This window comes from Thalassophryne amazonica, chromosome 2 (genome assembly GCF_902500255.1).
Source record: "Thalassophryne amazonica chromosome 2, fThaAma1.1, whole genome shotgun sequence".
NCBI lineage: Eukaryota > Metazoa > Chordata > Actinopteri > Batrachoidiformes > Batrachoididae > Thalassophryne > Thalassophryne amazonica.
The window spans coordinates 110,108,454-110,128,139 of NC_047104.1; the positions used below are offsets into that span (position 1 = coordinate 110,108,454).

General features: G+C 40.8%; 1 protein-coding gene across 2 annotated transcripts in view; it reads right to left on the reverse strand.

Moving 5' to 3' along the window:
• The window catches only part of igdcc3 (immunoglobulin superfamily, DCC subclass, member 3), a 217,182-nt gene that overhangs the window by 23,634 nt on the left and 173,862 nt on the right, over positions 1-19,686 (reverse strand). For both annotated transcript variants that reach the window (XM_034191657.1, XM_034191648.1), the window contains one exon: positions 19,246-19,411. In XM_034191657.1, the coding sequence (XP_034047548.1) occupies positions 19,246-19,411 (166 nt within the window). The remainder of the gene's footprint in view (positions 1-19,245; positions 19,412-19,686) is intronic.

Below are 19,686 nucleotides of genomic sequence, written 5' to 3' on the forward strand. Positions count from 1 at the left end.
TTTGTGAATTTGCATGTTTGACTGTGCACTGATATGGCTTATTTGTGCACGTGCAGAGTTGTTTTCATGAGGCCGCGCAGGAACGGAATGTGCAACTGATTCACCTTCAGCTGCTTGTCCGGTTTGATCTTGAAGGTCATCACTGTGAGACAGGGCCGAGGGGAAAAATGCGCACACATGCACGGTACACAAACTCATGGCCGCTGCTGACGTTAATTAAAAATCGTTCTGCTAGAAACGCTGTGGACAGTGTTCATCCTGTCAGCCAGTGGAGGTACAACAACAGAATCATTGTGCTGCCTTCAGCAATTGCATGTCATTACTTATATTTTGACTTTGGAGAGAGAGAGAGAGAGAGAGAGAGCGCACCCTCTACTATATAATTTTCCATCCTTTCAGCAGCACTGATGTGAAAGAAAACATTCCCATCCACAGAAGGCATTAAAGAAAGATAAAGCGTTTTTGGTAAAACTCACTTGACTTCAAATACTCATGTTTGTTCTGTGAATTGATGTCTTTTTCCAGTTTTACATAGTCACATCACTACTGCCTTACTGCTCAAATAAAAAAGACAAACCATATAAATAGACTGTGTATGTAACCCTTCGTGACGTCACCCATAGGTTTCCTGAAGAGTTGATTTGAGGAATTTTTAAGTCAGTATCTTAGCAGAGGCTGACTTGGCCTAACAGTGAATGGGTAAAAAAAAAAGTGCAGCAAAACCTATGAGATATGGGCGGGAAGAATGAAGTCCGAACATGGCCCCTATCTCAAAGTTACCAAACAAGCTAAAACTAACATGCTGACTTTGGTTTAGCTGTTTTCTTAATTTTCTATTCATATTTCTAATATGTACATGTCACAGACATGAACGAGCGAAACCCTTCAGCATCTCACCATGTAGTTCCTTCAGACTTTTTTTTTTTTAGCAAATGCTTCAGGGGAGCATTACCATGGTTAAAACTTTCAGACCCCCTGCCTTTTTAAGCATTTCTTTTTTTTGTCTTTCAGCTTCTGGGGGGGGGCTCACCACACCCCCTAATTGCAGCCCTCTTAACCCCTCGCCACTTTAAGCATTTTTAAAATGTAGATGTAAATTAATACTCAGAGTTGTCAGCTAGTTCACAGTAGGGTTGTGCAATATGGCCAAATTATCGTATCACAATATTATCATATCAATATGATCTATGAAATGACTATGATTTCACACAAAGTGTGGCAACTGTGAACATTCTTAAACAAAACAATAATAATACCACACTCATTTTGCACTCATCATAAGGTTAGGATACTGTGCCCTCCAAAAGTATTGGAACACTTGGTATTTCACAGATTTTAATTTGTTTCTGCCATTTCAAAATGCAAGAAATACAAAAAATATAAAGAATAAAAATTTCTAAAATTATCTTCCTCAAACTCAAACTGAAAGCAAATCTCTAAAACTTGATAATACCTGTAAATAATAAATCAGCTTTATTGCCACTTTTCTTCTGACAAGTCAGGGGATGGAAACATGAACATTTCCAAATCACTGAATATGTCTTGGAATTTATTTACATCAATTATGAAAAAATACAAACGTTTCATTCACCAAAACAACAAATCTAGGCTTTCATCTCAAATGTACTTTCTGGCAAATTGTAGCTGAACTATCGAGTCTTCTTTTTAAGAAAATCCTCCTCTATACCACTCCATCAGGATGCTTATTTTATATTTTTTATTAATTTATATCAGGTTGTAGAGATTTGCTTTGAGTTTGAGTTTAAAGAAGATAACTTTTGATTTATTTATCTAAAGTTGTGTCACTGGTGTGTCACTCAGACAGCAAAATTAAGAGATTATTTAAAATTAAGTCCTTCAGAGAGCAAAATTAAGAGGTTACACAGGTTTTATACAGAACAGAGGAGGAGTAAATTCCCTGTATTTCTCTCAGCCTGAGTGTCTTCACATTATATCTCATGAATCAACAGCTGCCTGCTCATTTAAAATAACTGGAGAAACACGGATATATAAGACAACCCAAATTAAAGGAGAAATGCCGCTTTTAACAACCTGGACCTCATTTCTGGCATAAAATGCAGTCGTTTACTCACCAATAAAGCTTTGGTGTCATTATTAGTCCATGGTTCAAACGACATGTTCAGTTGAAATCTGAGTCAAACATTTTTCTTCTTCTACGAATGTGGATTTGAACTTTTTGTGGTACACAGCACCAGCTACTGTTCAAGAGGAACTTAGCAGTCAATATGAGTGGATTGGAAACTTCAAATTGTCTGTAGGTGTGCATGCAGGTGTGAATGTGCTAGACGTGTCCTGTTCAGGGTGTACCTCACCTCATGCCCCATGACTGCTGGGATAGGCTTCAGCCCCCTGAGACCCTTAATTGGAGTAAGCAGGTATAGAAAATGGATGGATAATATAATATATAACAGCTGAGTGGATCCTTGTCATTTGATTGTTGCTTTGTATGTCACATGACATGGATTATTCATCCCATTTGTGTTGTGTAGCATTTAGCATGCAATTTGGTTCCATTTAGTGTGCAAATTTGGTTCCATACATTTTGTACCATTGCACGCTGCAATCTCCGCCCACTAGTGGGATGACATTTAGCTGAACATGGTGGAGTTTGTTTTGCTGACGGACGACAATTTGAAGGAGCTAATTGACTGTGCTAATTCTTCTAAGACACACACACACAAAAATCTAGTACGCTGTAAGCCGTCTGGAGGCATGAAGACTGAAGTCTCTTTTATTTTGGAAGTACACAAACTTAGTGCAAAGTATCATGGATGACATCGTCAGAATTATTTTTGAACTATCTAACTGTTTGTCCAAGTTGACTGAGAACAATTTTGGACTCCTATTTAAAGTTTGTGTTGGACTGTTAAGCACCAGCATAGCGCACCAAAATGTAAGTCTGTTTTTTGTTGTTGTTAAATTAATAAAATATCAAATGACAAGGATCTATTTTAGCCATTATGTAAAACAAATAATGAATGTTCTCCCTGTTCAATGGTACATTCCAGCTTTCACCTCATGAAATATTCTTACCATTGGATTCATAAACATTCATTGTTTGTATAATATTATATATCTGACATTAATGTTATTGTGTTATCTGATCAGGCAGGCTGGCTCTGTGGCTGGCATGAAGCTGGACTCTCTGGTGATGGTGGCAGAGAAGAGAACACCGGACAAGCTGCTGGACATTATGGACGATGCCCCTCTGCACACTGTCATCTGCAACCAGAAGAGCCTCTTCAGCCACAGACTTCTCCTTCCCGAGTGTAGGACTGAAAAACTACTTTGTCCCTCAGGCCATCAGACTGTACAACTCCTCACTCAGGGGGAGGCGCAATAACAGGAAGACAGAGGACGGGAAGGAGAGGAACAGTACTAACCAGTAGTGGGCAGTATATCTGGTTTGCATTTTGCAAATTGCTTTTTTTATTTTTTACTTTGATACTCTGTGTGCTTCTTACCCTGTGTACTTCTATACAATACTACTGGAACATCAATTTCCCCGAGGGAGTCTTTGAAAGGGATCAATAAAGTTCTATTGAATCTAATCTAATCCTAACTATCAAAACCTGAACTATTATTTCAGGCACTTTGAGGGATTACATCAGACTGTGATAATACATCAGTTCATAAACCAACCTCGCACAAGTCTTCAGACACGTATGAGCTGTTGTGTTCTCCAAACGGCAGACTGCATTTTCTGGTCGACCACTGAGTTTATGAGCTAATTAGCTAATGGTATGGACTGAAGTGGTGACCTGCCTCTTAAACCAATCACACAAAGTAATGTTTGTGATTCATTAGATCCATATTATAGGAGGTCATACACTAATGGTCACAAGTGGAAATACAGCTTTGTTGTGACTACCCACTCTGTCTTTCTCTCTCCTCATTTCTTCTTATTGCTGACTTTACATTTCTATTTTGACCAGTTGCTCTTGTCATTCTGATGATCTGGTGGAGGAAAGTAGGAGTAGAAGTGATGGATACAGATATAGATTTTTTTTTTTTTTTTTTTTTATTCATTCACTCCATAATTGTCTCTAATGAAGAACGAACATATTTATAGATTCCTTCCTGCCAGGGTCAACTGGAACAATTATGTAATGGAAAATATAAAACACATTTATTAACTCTCGATGTACAGCAGTCATAAAAACATGAGGCCAAATTAAAGCAACACCCCGTTGGGTTGATAAATTTTTCAAGCGAGTAAACAGCAAGTGGTAAAACTGAAGAGCCATGACATTATCACAGAAAATATGTTGTATTTTATGTCGGTCACATGCAGCCTCTCTGACATGTTAGTTGTTTTCATTAGCGTTTCCATGACTCCAGATCATAAACATTAGAACAGTTTATGTGACTGCATGGCTTTAAAACGCTGATGACATAAAAATGTTTAAAGTGTCAATAAATTGTCGAAGACAAGTATGTGCAATGCTGCAAACAAAAAGAGCAGCACAGGGGTGGAGGCAGAAATACCTTTTGGGTGGGTGGGGGAATGGGGTTACCCAGTATCAAAATGATTTTAATAGTGTAATGTTTACAGCATCTTGTAAGAGTAAATATTTAATTTCATTTAGTGTTTCAAATGTTTCAAAGCAGTGAATGCTTTGAGAATCAGCTGGATAATTTCAGGCCCTATCTTGACCATCTGTGATGCACAGTCTAACGTACATAGGACAAATGTAGGTGAGGTGTGTTAAACTCCACTTTGCTATTTACAGGGTGTGCAGTCTTAGCACAAAGTAGACAGCAGGCATTGTAGGTTAAAGCCCAGGTTACACATAGACGGTTTTGTCGGCGGGTAGTACGTAGACCGAAGTTCGCAGTAGTTTCGGCTGTTTTTGTGGTGGAAAGGGGCGGAGCATTTCGCCGGCGTTTTGAGCGGCGTACTAGCCGCAAATACACAGATAAAACGCTGCTAAATCCGCCGAATAAAGCGGTGTTTTGACGCTGTAGCATCTGGCACACGTCAGGCAACAGGGGTTAATACCCAGTTCTATCCTTTACAATCACAGGTTAAGACGCGCGTGAGAACGGCGGTGTTCTGCTGCCGCCGATAATGCCCTGTGTACCGCTGGATTTATCCAGGCAAATCCTGCGTTACTCCAGGAACTTCTGCTTACAGGCACCACCCCAAGAGTATAATAGGCTGAAGCAGCTGTCAGTGCAGGGGGAGGGAGCTCATCTCTCAGCCTTTTCTTTTCTCTTCTTTTCCCCTCCTCAACGTGTTGCTCGTTTCCACCCCAGGGCTACCCTCTGCTTCTGAACCAGACCTCTTGGTAAGTCCTTGCCGCTGTCAATTTTATTTTAGGAGACATACTGGAGCTTCTCTGCAAAAATATCTGGAGCTGGCAGTGCGCTAGCGTTTTTATACTGACCGCCGCCTATCGGCTGTTTGGAACGCCGTTAACCGGAAGGTGGCGTTTAGAACAGCGTACTGTCCGCTAGCGCCGCCGTTTTGTCTGCCTCTGTCGCTGGTTAGAACGCCTTTGAAGACACCGATGTGGGCTCTATCGCTGTTTTACATGCTGTTGATTAGGGATACAATGCCGGCCGCCAATTATGGCGGTGTAAACTGGGGCACTACAGGAAGGGGCGGGATGACACGGCGATTAAAAAGTATCAAACGCTGTTGTTCGCGTTGTCTCCGTCGTCAGGGCACTTCTCCGGAAGCGCTCCCGGAATTATTCGACATGTTGAATAATTTTTTCGATGATTCCCGGTGAAGCCTGAACCAAACCACGCCCCCGTTTGCCGGCGTTAACTACGGCGTTTGATCCCTAAAATGGCCCGGAGGGGGCAAAATCTCTGCTGGGATGCTTCCGGGAGAGTTTACCGTCTATGTGTAAACGGGGCTTAAGTTAACAGACCAAGATACACTGTTTCACAGAGAGTGCAGCCACCACAGCTCCCTGAGGGGAAGCAGTGAAGAAGGAAGACAAAGTTTTGTATATTTCCATTAGTGTTTACTTTCATTCATTTTCTATACCTGCTTATTCCAATCAAAGGTCACGGGGAGTTGTGGGGTTGGAGCCTATCCCAGCAGTCATAGGGTGTGAGGCAGGGCACACCCTGGACAGGACGCTAGTCTATCACAGGGCCTCAAATACACAAACAAACATATTCACACCCACATGCACACATACAGGCAATTTAAAGTTTCCAATTCCAATTCATATAATGCGTTTACTTTCATTTTATTTACTTGTTTCCAATTTAGTTTTGTTGTGTTTACAAGTGGAGTATATGTATACAATAAAAAGTTAAACATACACAGAAGATAGCCCTGTGAAAATATTGTAAGAATGAAAATTACATACAGTACATTATTTCTGAGGACATGATTCAGTTACTCACAAAATGTTTTCAAAGTTCATTAATAACTTCTTGGGTTAAACGTTCCTGAATGCTTGACACATCTTCTGGATTGAAAATATGTTTGTGATCAAATTCAAATTAAAGTCTCTCATTTTCTTGGACCTTATCCAAGTGCTCAGCAAATTTTCTGAACATCCTCTCACAACTTTTTGATTAAAATGCCATGTTTCAAAAATTAATCAGAATCTCAGCTCCAGAATATATTCCAGACCACCAAAATTGAATTACTTAATTCCCGGAACATTATCTGCTCACCAAATTTTGTTGAAATCCATTCATTACAGTCAAAACATTTTGAGTTATCTTGCTAAAAGACAAATGAACAAACAAACAAACACCAGTGTGGCAGGATTTCAGAGCAGCTGAGCGCAGCAGATGATAGGAGGCACAATGCAGACTCTCAAACAGGTAGTAGGACATCAAGGACTTTATGCTAAATGCAGGCATTGATCTGGTACACAAAGAAGCAGTCAGCGAGGCGAAGGTACAGGCAGGCGAAAGGCAATAGCGTTGTCAAGAATTAACAGGCTAAGGTCGAGAGCACGGCAAACAGTACTAAGTGGGCAGAGACAAAAGGGTGATTCTTAGACTACGGGCACTTATTATGTCCTTTGATCATATTGTATGAAAAACAGAAAAAAGGGGAAATGTCACACTTTTATAGTTATCTTTACAATGAAAGTGTGTTAAGAAATTTGTTCTAGTAGTCTATGATGACGTTTTCACCTTTTTTCAGCATCATTATATGCAAATATTGCCGTTTTGTGCTTGTCCCACACCCAGACTTTTGATCTTCAATGATAAAATGAATGGTAAAGAAACGTTTTTTTTCTAATGTTTTAAAATATCTCTGAATAAAATATCAGTAAAATAATCAAAACATAACTGGGGTATTCAATGTCATACAACTGTTGTGATTTTTTTTAAACAAAATGTAGTTGTCCCACACTATTGCCGTAATTTCCACCACAACACTGTAATGTCCCTAAACAGTTTGTATGAAAGACTGTTTGGGTAGTTTCTATGGAGATAAACAGTGACATCAGAGCACATGTATATAGCGCCAAATCACAACAAACAGTTGCCCCAAGGCGCTTTATATTGTAAGGCAATGGTGTGGTGGAAATTACATTTACAAGGCCAATAGTGCCCGTAGTTAAAGAATCACCCAAAAACGAGGTCCAGGAAACAAGCACGGTGAAACAAGGAACACAAATCTAGATCAGAAGAGCTGGCATGAAGACATGAGAATCAACAAACTAGCAATTTCAAACAGACTCCCAGGGCTTAAATGCATGGTGAACAATTAGGCAGTGATGGAAAACAGGTGTGGTGAGCTGGCAAGAAGTGGGCATGGACAAACAAAGATAAGAGACAAGGCAAGAGAGTAAAGTGACAAATGGGAAAGCAGAAGACAAACAAGTGGGGCGTGGCCAACAGGAATAAGGAAGTGCTGGTGAAGGGCAAGAGAGTGTAGTGATCTGAGGGTGTGACAGTGATACAAATGAAACTGGGTGTGAAACATGAGGAACAAAGATGAGGCAGAACTGACAGGGGAGTGCAGTGACATAACCAGAATCCATAAACAAACAATACTAAAACATCCAGACCGAAACAAACAAGAAACTCTAGACAGAATGGAGTCTTAACATGAACAGAATAACAGGTGACAAATGGCTAAAACTGAAAAGAAGGTAACAGGTAATTCAAAAACTAAAACTAGGACAGAGCTGATGAGTGGAAAAAGTACAAAACACAAGATAATTAAACTAACACTTCACTGGTAAATGTGCCAGATAAAAACTGTGACCAAAGCAATCATGAACAAAATCAAAAACAGTAGATTAAAGACAAACAAAACTAGAATGGCACTAAATGTGTGGCTGATGTGTGAGGAACAGAAACAAGCTGTGAAAAAAGCAAAATAAACAGATGATCAAAAACCAAGTAAAAGACATCAATATAGAAAAGCTGATGGAAAATAAAAGGTCAAGACCTGAGCAGGAGCAAATCCTGACACAGTGAAAACATGAAATCCTTGGTGGACGTCATAAAGACATGTGAGGATGATGTGTGGAAGTCTTCTGTTTGGAAACTAGCAATGATATGCGTGCTGTGCTGTGCTTTGCTTCACTTTTTTACTGAGGAAATTCTAAGCAAAACTCTGACATTCACGGTCTGACATTCCCAGATAAATTGTTTAGGCAATCCAAAGTTTTGTACACTGATTTACTAAAAAGTAAATGCACACGTGATAGTGGACAGTAATTAAGGAATAACCCTGTTGTGTCTGATGATTTGCAGACGTTAATGCTGGATTTTACAATTGCAAATTGAGCTTTACTGTAATCCAGCATTAATGTCCACAAATCATCAGACATAAGGGGGTTATTCCCATTTTAATCCAGTTCCATCGTTTGCATGGTTTATTTTTCTGTAAGTAATTTGGTCGGCAAAGCTTATCGTAGCAACAGCGGCTTCATGCCAAACTGGAATTTCTGTGAGCAGACCACAGATTTCTTCATCTTGTCAGCTGCACTGAGTAATTCTGTATAAGTTTCTCTCACTCTCTCATTATTGACATCTGCGTAGCAACATGGTCAGGTTGCAGAGTAACAGATCAAATGTGAAATGTTCGGACATTTTGCCACCATCAATGTGATATTTTATGGTCTGAAATTTCACCCGATTAACCAATCAGATTTGCGGGACAAATGTAATTGATTAGAATGTGATGTAGACAGCAGCATGTAAATGACGTCTGGAAGCATGAAATTAAATCAGCCACGTGCAGCCATCCGCCTTCATTACGCATGAACAATACCACATAACTGATTGTGGTATTTTTGCAAACTGGTGAATAATTATGCCGTGTTCTTCTGGTGGAACGCACACAGACAGCTTCATGCACAGTTCTCTGTGTCCACTCCAAGGACACAGTATAATTATTCACCACTTGTCTAAAATATCATGGAGGGAACAAGAATTAAATACCTGAAACAGGAGATTGTTTTTGTTTGTTTGTTTGTTGTAGTAGGCAATGTGTGCATCCTGCACACAGAGCTGTAATGTCCCACACAGACTCCACTATGTGTGTCTATGTGTGGTCCAGTTGTTAGGGATGGAGACATTTATTCTTAAAGAAACAAGCATAAGGTAAAGTTAAATATGCCCAGTGTTTACAGTAAATCATTTCTTTATTTATTTATTTTAATTCTGTGCAGCCTGTGAGCTGGAACAGCAGTCTGTCAAGTGGAACATGTTAATGCCAAGGTTTCAAACTCACAATATACACAGGCTGTCAGTATATTTAGTTAGTGCTAGGGGATTCTATCACCTGTATATCTTACCAACCCCAGTTAGACCTTACCTGTGGAAGCACCTTGAGGCAGCTGTTTTGTTATTTGGCACTGTATAAATGATAATAAATGAAATTGAAATTGCTATCAGCACCTGTTAAATTTCCTTTTGACCTTGATAAACCATGTTGTAAGTGCAAACGCCACTTTTTTTTTTTGCATGATTCCTCTGAGAATTTTATGTGCTCAAGTGATCAAAACCAAAATTGCATTTTCAGAAAGGCAAGTAGACAATGCACACTATTTTGCACATTTGACAAATGCCATCCTTACTATGCACTGTTCCTAAATCAGCATGCGGGTGTATTTGCAAGTGCACTGGTGTTTGTACGTTGTTTGTATGTTCATGTTTCAAGTGATGAAAAGCAGGGGATGTTTTGTGAAGCAGCTATTTAATGTTTTTGAGCATGTTGAACTTTTGAAGCAATTGCTTCCTTTTGTAAAAAACAAAACAAAACAAAAAAAGATGAATACAAAGTCACACATTTAAGAAGAAAAAATACACACAAAAATCTTTAATAAAGCATGGCAATAAGTTTAAAAAGGCCCATGTGTTGTGGCCATACGAGGTCTGTTAGAAAAGTATCGGACCTTTTTTATTTTTTGCAAAAACCATATGGATTTGAATCACGTGTGATTGCATCAGCCAAGCTTGAACCTTCCTGCGCATGCGTGAGTTTTTTCACGCCTGTCGGTTGCGTCATTCGCCTGTGAGCACGCTTTGTGGGAGGAGTGGTCCAGCCCCCCTCAGTGGATTTTCATTGTCAGGAAAATGGCCGAGCGACTGCTGCTTTGCTGCATCAAAAATTTTTTCAGAAACTTTGAGAGACAGCCAGGTGGAAACCATTCGGAAACTTCAGATGGCTTTCGGTGAAGATCTTATGGGCATCACACAGATTAAGGAGCATTACAACCGGATTAAAGACGGCCCACACCGGCTGAGGGCGCGCCGCGCTTCGAGCAGCCATCGACAGGCTGAAACAACCAGATCATTTCCAAAGTGAAGGCTGTGTTGATCCGGGACGTCGTCTGACTACCAGAGAAATGGCAAGAGAGGTGGACATAGCACTTTTTCGGCAGATTACACTGTCACAGGAGATTTTGTAATGAAAGACGTGCGGCGGAATTCGTGCGTCAGGATGGAGCCGCTAATGGCGCAGAACAAAAAGCACCTCCGTGTTGGAATTCTCATGGGACATGCCCAGCTCTTCCACCATTCGGAAGATTCAGACGGCTTTAGGTGGCTTTTCAGTTGAGTGACTATCCGAGAAACTGTCGAAGAGCTGAGCATGTCACAACATGTCCTGTGAGACCAACACGGAGGTGCTTTCGTTCTGCGCCATTAGCGGCTCCGTGGCGAATTCCTCCGCTCCTGTTTTCATGACAAAATCTCCTTTAACAGTGGAATGTGCGTGGAAAGTGCTGAAGTCCACCTTTTCTGCCATTTCTCTGGTAGTCAGATGACGTCCTGGATCAACACAGCATTCAGTTTGGAAATGATCTGGTCGTTTCAGCCTGTCGATCGCCGCTCGGAGCACGGCGCGCCCTCCGCCATTGTGCGCCGTCTTTAAACCGGCTGTAACACTCCTTAATCTGTGTGATGCCCATAGAATCGTCCCTGAAAGCCATCTGAATTTTCCGAATGGTATCCACCTGGCTGTCTCTCACAGTTTCTGGAAAAATTTGATGCAGCTCTGCTCCAGCCGTTCAGACATTTTCCTCACAATGAAAATCCGACGAGGGGGGAGGACCAGTGCTCACTCAAAGCCTGCTCACAGGCAAATGACACAACCGACAGGCATGAAAAAAACTCACGCATGCGCACGAAGGTTCAAGCTTGGCTGATGCAATCACACGTGATTCAAATCCATATGGTTATTGCAAAAAATAAAAAGGTCCGATACTTTTTTAACAGACCTCGTATTGGCATTCCTAAGGGCACAAAAACTAAAATAATAATAGGAGTGAAGCATCGTGCAGCGGCACAAAGCTCACTCATGGTACAGGGTGTCCTAAACAGGAAGTGCCAAAATTCAAATCCACAGTAAAACAGGAAATGTTCAAATGTCAAACACTTCCTGGATTAACAGACGAGATCCCATGGAATCTCGCGGGAACTCAGTGGCAAGCTCACACTCAAACAGGAAGTGCCGAATTCTCAGTCACAGTGAAACAGGAAATGTCCGATGTTGAACACTTCCTGGCATGGGTGGAGCTAGAGCGGAGGCCGGGGTTTCACTGGACTCCCCTGAAATCTGATTGGACACAGATGATTGACATGTCACAGCACCAAATGTTTGGTTGAAAGATCTGCATTTTCCTGTCCAGTAGTTTGTGCTGTGTACCACAAAAAGTTCCAATCCACCTTAGTAGAATAAGAAAAATGTTTGCTCCAGATTTGAACTGAACACGTCTTTTGAACTATAGACTTCTATTCACACCAAACTTATACTGGTGAGTAAACGACCATATGTTATGCCAGAAATTCGTTTTTTCATGGAGCATGTTTTTGGCTGTCAAAAAATCTTCCACGAATGTCACGCACCACCCTCATTTCGCCTCATGTCGTGGAGGTCGCAACTGAGCGTGTTGATCCGTCTTGATTAGTGGTTATTCTTAATATATATATATTCATATTTATCTAATAGATTACAATTTGTTCATGTAAATGGGGAATCTTCTTCACAGACTAAGGTTAATTATGGAGTTCCACAAGTTTCTGTGCTAGGACCAATTTTATTCACTTTATACATGCTTCCCTTAGGCAGTATTATTAGACGGCATTGCTTAAATTTTCATTGTTACGCAGATGATACCCAGCTTTATCTATCCATGAAGCCAGAGGACACACACCAATTAGCTAAACTGCAGGATTGTCTTACAGACATAAAGACATGGATGACCTCTAATTTCCTGCTTTTAAACTCAGATGAAACTGAAGTTATTGTACTTGGCCCCACAAATCTTAGAAACATGGTGTCTAACCAGATCCTTACTCTGGATGGCATTACCCTGACCTCTAGTAATACTGTGAGAAATCTTGGAGTCATTTTTGATCAGGATATGTCATTCAATGCGCATATTAAACAAATATGTAGGACTGCTTTTTTGCATTTACGCAATATCTCTAAAATTAGAAAGGTCTTGTCTCAGAGTGATGCTGAAAAACTAATTCATGCATTTATTTCCGGTAGGCTGGACTATTGTAATTCATTATTATCAGGTTGTCCTAAAAGTTCCCTGAAAAGCCTTCAGTTAATTCAAAATGCTGCAGCTAGAGTACTGACAGGGACTAGAAGGAGAGAACATATCTCACCCATATTGGCCTCTCTTCATTGGCTTCCTGTTAATTCTAGAATAGAATTTAAAATTCTCCTTCTTACTTATAAGGTTTTGAATAATCAGGTCCCATCTTATCTTAGGGACCTCATAGTACCATATCACCCCAATAGAGCGCTTCGCTCTCAGACTGCAGGCTTACTTGTAGTTCCTAGGATTTGTAAGAGTAGAATGGGAGGCAGAGCCTTCAGCTTTCAGGCTCCTCTCCTGTGGAACCAGCTCCCAATTCAGATCAGGGAGACAGACACCCTCTCTACTTTTAAGATTAGGCTTATAACTTTCCTTTTTGCTAAAGCTTATAGTTAGGGCTGGATCAGGTGACCCTGAACCATCCCTTAGTTATGCTGCTATAGACTTAGACTGCTGGGGGGTTCCCATGATGCACTGAGTGTTTCTTTCTCTTTTTGCTCTGTATGCACCACTCTGCATTTAATCATTAGTGATTGATCTCTGCTCCCCTCCACAGCATGTCTTTTTTCCTGGTTCTCTCCCTCAGCCCCAACCAGTCCTAGCAGAAGACTGTATACTGTATACTTCATGGCATTTGTGACGTGCCATCGTTATGTGTAAACGCAGCATCAGAAATCTATTCAGATGCGTTAAGTCACGTTAAGAATGTCAGGAATGTGCCAAGAATGACACAAATATGACTTTCGTAATGTATCTTGCCTATGTGTAAACGCACCTTAAGTGACATTTACATGACAATGTATATGACAATACTGAGACATGATCATTTGGCCATATTTTGCAGCCCTACTGTCAACTAGCTGAAAACTTTGAATATTAATTTACATCTACCTTTAAAAAAATGCTTAAAGTGGCAGGGGGTTAAGCAGGGACGTAGGCAGAAATCATAAAACGGGTGGGCCCAGAAAAAAATCAGACGGGCCCAACCTCTGGGGTTGTAGGTAAGGTGTAGGTATTATAATACACCGTTTGAAAAAGTGTTCCTCGTTTGGACATCGCAAGCAACATTATCACTTAGCCTACAGCACTGGCAAAGTGAGCACACAGACGCCTCACGTCAGACACAAGTACTCTTCATGGATAATGCAAGCTGCAGTGCAGTGCCACACACACACACACATTCAGTGCAAGTCTGGTAGCCTACTTGGCTCGGCCTAAACCCAAAACGTCAATAGGTATTTAAATAAGGCATTGTTTCAAAAATGAATTCCAAGTTTAATGATGAACACATCTCAGCCAACTGCACAGACACTGTGGGCACAGTTACACAGACACAAAGTGTCAGACACAAGCACCCCATGGACAATGCAAGCAGCAACGCAACGCTTAGTCATGTAAAGTCCTTTAAAATAAAAATTAAAAATATATCCGCAACATGAAAACAGGTTGGCTCGGCGGCCAAATTATGAAATTGATAAACAGTGGAAACCATGGCTCGGTGGCCAAATTAAAAACCATCAGAACGGACACCAACATGATTCGTGGCAGTTGCAATATAATATTAACAATTAGGCCTATTTAGAAGAAAAAAGTAATTAATGGTCTCACACTTACATTTGATGAATCCTTTTAATGCTACAGCAGGAGACGACGGGGTTTTTTGTTGAACTCTCTTATCACGTCATCATAGTCCAATGATTTGGTCAGTTCTCTCTTTCAAGGGAAAGCACGGAGAGTGCATTCAGTCTGTGAGTCAACATGGATGTTCTGGTGGACGTTTTTATCCATTGAACAGTAGAAAACAGCCGTTCGATGGTGCATGTTGTTATTGGCATTGTGATGAGGGCCCGCAGAAGACTATTTATTTGAGGAAAAATGTGCTCCCTCGTTTATCGCGGGAGTTACGTTAAAAAATAACCCGCGATAAACGAAATCCGGCGAAGTAGTCAGCGTTAGTTTTTACAATTATTATAGATGTTTTAAGGCTGTAAAACCCCTCACTACACACTTTATACACTTTTCTCAAACAGGCATTAACATTTTCTCACTTTTCTCTCCTGTGTAAACACTCTCTTTTTTCTTCTGTGCGAGAAGATTATAAACAGACACATGCAGAACACAATGCACGTGCTCTCCTTTCGCTCACTGCCTCCGGAGGTACGGATGCGGGACCCGCAAAGAATCCAAGTCCTCTCTCGGTGGTCACAGAGCTCTGCGGCTGCGGTCAACATCCACATCAAAACAGCGAGCGTAGTCTCTGGACCTGTTGCCAGATTTGGCGCAATTCTGCACAGCAGACAGGAGGAGGTGGCCCGCTGAAAGCGCATCGGAGGCAGTGAGAGCAATCGCGGTGATGCCGACCAGTGCCGCGAACGGCCCGCCTGATAAGGACGCAGAACACAATGCGCTGTTAAAAAAAAAAAGCATGCAAAATTGCACTAAAACAATCCGCGAAAGTTCGAGGCCGCGAAAGGTGAACTGCGTTATAGTGAGGGACCACTGTACTCTGAAAATGAATTAATAAAAATCACAGAAGATGAATCAGATTTTTTTGACAAAATGTATTAATTGTCGCTCAGTGCTAATGCAATACCATATCATAGGAATACAATGAGGCAACAACAGGTGACTGTTGAGTGTCGACTCAGCCTTCTCATTGGATGGGACGGGTCTGGCTGACAAGTGGGCGGACCCAGGCCCATCCAGGCCCACCCTTGGCTACGCGTAAGGGTTAAGAGGACTGTAATTAGGGGGTCAGCTGAAAAGCAAAAAAGAAAAGTGCTTAAAAAGGTGGGGAGTATGGGGGGCAGAGCCCCTCCAGAAGCTGAAAGGCAAACTAAGGAAAATGCTTAAAAAGGCGGGGGGGGTGGGGGGGGGGGGGGGGAGCTGAAAGGTTTTAGTCATGCTCATGTTCCCAAGAACCATTTTCCTTAAAAAAGTCTGAAGGACCTAAAGGACATGGTTAGATGGTGAGGAGCCTTTCCAGGCATGTGAGAGGCAAATAAAGAAAAATGCTTAAAAGGTGGTGGGGGGGGGGGCTGAAAGGTTTTAGTCATGCTAATGCTCCTCTGAAACATTTACTCAAAATAAAGTCTGAAGGACCTAAATGACATGATGAGATGCTGACGAGCTTTGCTCATTCATGTCCACGACATATGCATATTAATAATAATTTAAAAAAAAAAATTTAATTTGAATTTTGAAAGTCTGAAAATTTACATCCCATGTTATGCTCAAGTTTTCCACTGAGGATAATAAATAGCAAAAATCCAACATGGCTGACATCCCATTCTGGAATATCTTCCAAATGTTGTCTTTATATGTCATACAAACACAAATGGTGTCATTTTCTGTTTTCCTACATGCTGCAACCATTCCAACTAAAATGACATTGATTTTTTAAAAAATGAGCTTGTCATAAAATCTTTTTTTTAATTAGATATCAAAAATGTAAACAAAAACTGGTGCCTTCTTCCCTTTTATCTTTTCACATATCTGCCACGTTTGTTGGATTCTGGATGAGGATGGGAACCGATCCAATGTCCAGTCTATAAGCTCCTCATTCAAGCTCAGACACATTCAGACTCATCTTGGCACAAGTTCTTAACAGATGCAACGCTAGAAGCAGCAGATATACAACTAAACGATGATGCCGATGATGAGATGAAAGCCGTTCAACCATCACAAATTCAGACTGACATCCATAATGGTGCTGTGAGTCAAGTGCACCTTTGCAGATGTGACAGAAAAAAATTGAACATACTGCTCAGTGACATCACCTTTATCATGCAACAACCCCCATGGTGGCCTCTAGATATTTTTTTAAATAAAAAATGCATTTTAAAGAAATTGCAAACATCTCAAAAAAATCATGATTACATGAGCTTCTTTCTCATTAGCACTGAAAATTATGCTTCCACAGTCATTAACACTAAAAGTCTCTCCGTGTTCATTCCCATTCCTAACACTGGATCACACTGCAAAGCTTAAGTGGGAGGAAAAAACTGGATCATTTTAATAGTAATTATTTGAGTATCAGTGGTGGTGTTCCTTTTTTTTTTGTTTAATGATTAAATGCATCCTAAAACCATTGTGCTCCGTCATGTGGAATAATTTGCTTTTCATAATGCACAGTGCCCTGTGGAATCATTTAAAGTGCCTATCACCAGTAAATAAAATGTCAAGTGAGCTGACTGTTATAAATAAATAAAAAAAATATGAAAATACTGATGTATTGTGCTTTATTTTGGTGCCATATGTTCAGAGAAATTAAGTCATAAACATGGGGAAATTAGTCTGATTTTGCCTGCCTCTGATACGCTCAGAAACCTCAAGGTGTGAAGAATACGAGTTGTGGTGACATCATCTCAGGTCACGCCTTTAAAAATAATGGGGAAAAACATCATTTTTAGGGTGAAATCAGTGTTTTTTGTGGACACTGATGGTGAATACATCAAAGTGGTTAAAATGTGTATTTTGCAAGGAAGTAGTCACATGACTAGTGTCGCTTATTAGGTGGACAAATTTTCCAAAGATAATATTTCGAGGAGGAAAGTAAGAGGGGTTTTTTTTTAATTTCAGGTGCATCTCGTACAAACAGCACAAGTGAAGCCCAGCGCAGTGTGAGAATGGTTTTCAAAACATGATGGATCTAACCACGGATTTTATCCTTTCCTTTCATGTGGCCAGGAGAACGTCCTTGAAGCGTGTTTCCTTTCCCAAAAGCATAGAATGGGCAGTGTTTGTGGTGCAGCATTGCATCACGCCATGCTAAGCTGCTATGTGCAGCAACACCAGCCAATCTAGCTGAGGAAGCCGCTCCGCTTCTGTGATCATAGAGTCCAACAGAAAGGCGACGAGGAGAGGAAGCTGTTAACAGGACAACCAGACATGAACCAGTTTCAGCGTTTGTGTTACTGGCCAAGCTGAGCTAAACCAATGGCTAAGCTAAGTGCTGCTGAGATTCCCACAGCAAGTCTGGAGAAGGAGGCTGATGCCCTTGCCTCCAGCTCCTTGGCTGTTTTTCTGGGGACTGAAAACAGAACCTCACAGCCGCTGTTGCCAACTCCTCAGTAAGGAAAGTCACTATTGGCTGTCCTAAAAGTCACTAGAAATCGCTAAATGATGCCATCACCTAATTTGCACAAGTTGCCATGTGCATGTAATTGTTATTGACAGTGTAAGACAGAGGAATAACATTGTGAAAGGGACAAAACGTTAATACAAAACACGCTAAATATGTTTAGAACTACAAATGAACTTTCTTCTGTTGATTTCTGATATCATCTCCTGCGCATTCTTGAATTATGTGATTGATATCTTGTATTTCTCCTCCAAATTATTTCATTCCTCTGTATTTTACTCTGTGTTTAGTTCATCTGTCTTTAGTGTCATGTGTCTGGTGTTTGATTCTGACCTTTGGATTATTCTATTTCTAGTGTTACCTCCTCCTCCTGGGGAGGTGATGGTCTAGTGGTTAAGCATTGGGCTTCAGACCAGAGGATCCTCAGTTTAAAACCCAGCCAGACTGGAAAATCACTAAAGACCCTTGGGCAAGGAATCCCTAAGGTGCTCCCAGTGTTATGAGCATCTTGCATGGCAGCACCCTGACATCGGTGTGTGAATGTAGGGCATAATTGTAAAGCACTTTGAGCTTCTGATGCGGTCTATGACAATGTGACTCATCTTGTAATTATCATCATATTTGTTCCAGATTTATGCACGTAGGGTTTAGATAGGATCACTAGTCCAAAGCCATGTTGTCTTCCTGGTCATTTCAATGAGCGTATCTAAAATGCACAGTTACACAGAAATTCTGCATAAAGAAGCATGATGTCCAAATGTCAAGTCCCCGATATTGTTGGGTTGATGTTTTTCCATAAATGTGACCAGTTCCATTTGGGAAAATAATTTACTACCAGGGCTTGTCCACACTCACACAATCAACTACATGCAATGATGCCAAAGACAGAGAATTAAACAGAAATAAAATGTTAATTATTAGAATTATTTTTGCCAAAAATTATAAATTACATGCTTCACATTGTATTTACTGCATCACTAGTGTACTGCACTGGAATGTAATTTGCTCTGTAACTACTCCAGTATGTTTTTAACACATAGCACGGGGAAGCTGTGATAAACAATTGGCCTTTAACATGGACATTAATGGGTGAACAACATATAACAAAATACGCATAAACAATGGTATTTTTTTTGTCTTTACCTGTTGTTGTTTCTGAGTTTCACATGTCCCCCAGGCTCCAGTACTTGCCCATTCTTCAACCAGGTGAGCTGTGGTTCAGGCTGGCCCTGTGCTTGGCAGGTGAAAATGGCAGTGGTGCCGACAGGCCTTGCAATGGACTGTGGAGGCTGAACAAACTCTGCTGGAGCTGATGGAGAAGAACAATGGAAAGACAGAGTAGTTTATATCTTTCTCGTGCCAAAACACAATATCAGAGAAATCTGTAAGCAAAAAGAAATGTGAAGAAGAGTTGGGCAGCATCCACGTGTGAGAACAAGAAAGTGCCAGAAATATTATTTAATGTACCCTCTTGAGAAATGCTTGCTCATTCTGCCATACATAGCTGCATGGTAAAATAACAATAAAATATGGAAACTTCAATTTAGAACTGAGCAGGAACTGGAGGGAGAGAGTGCATGTCTC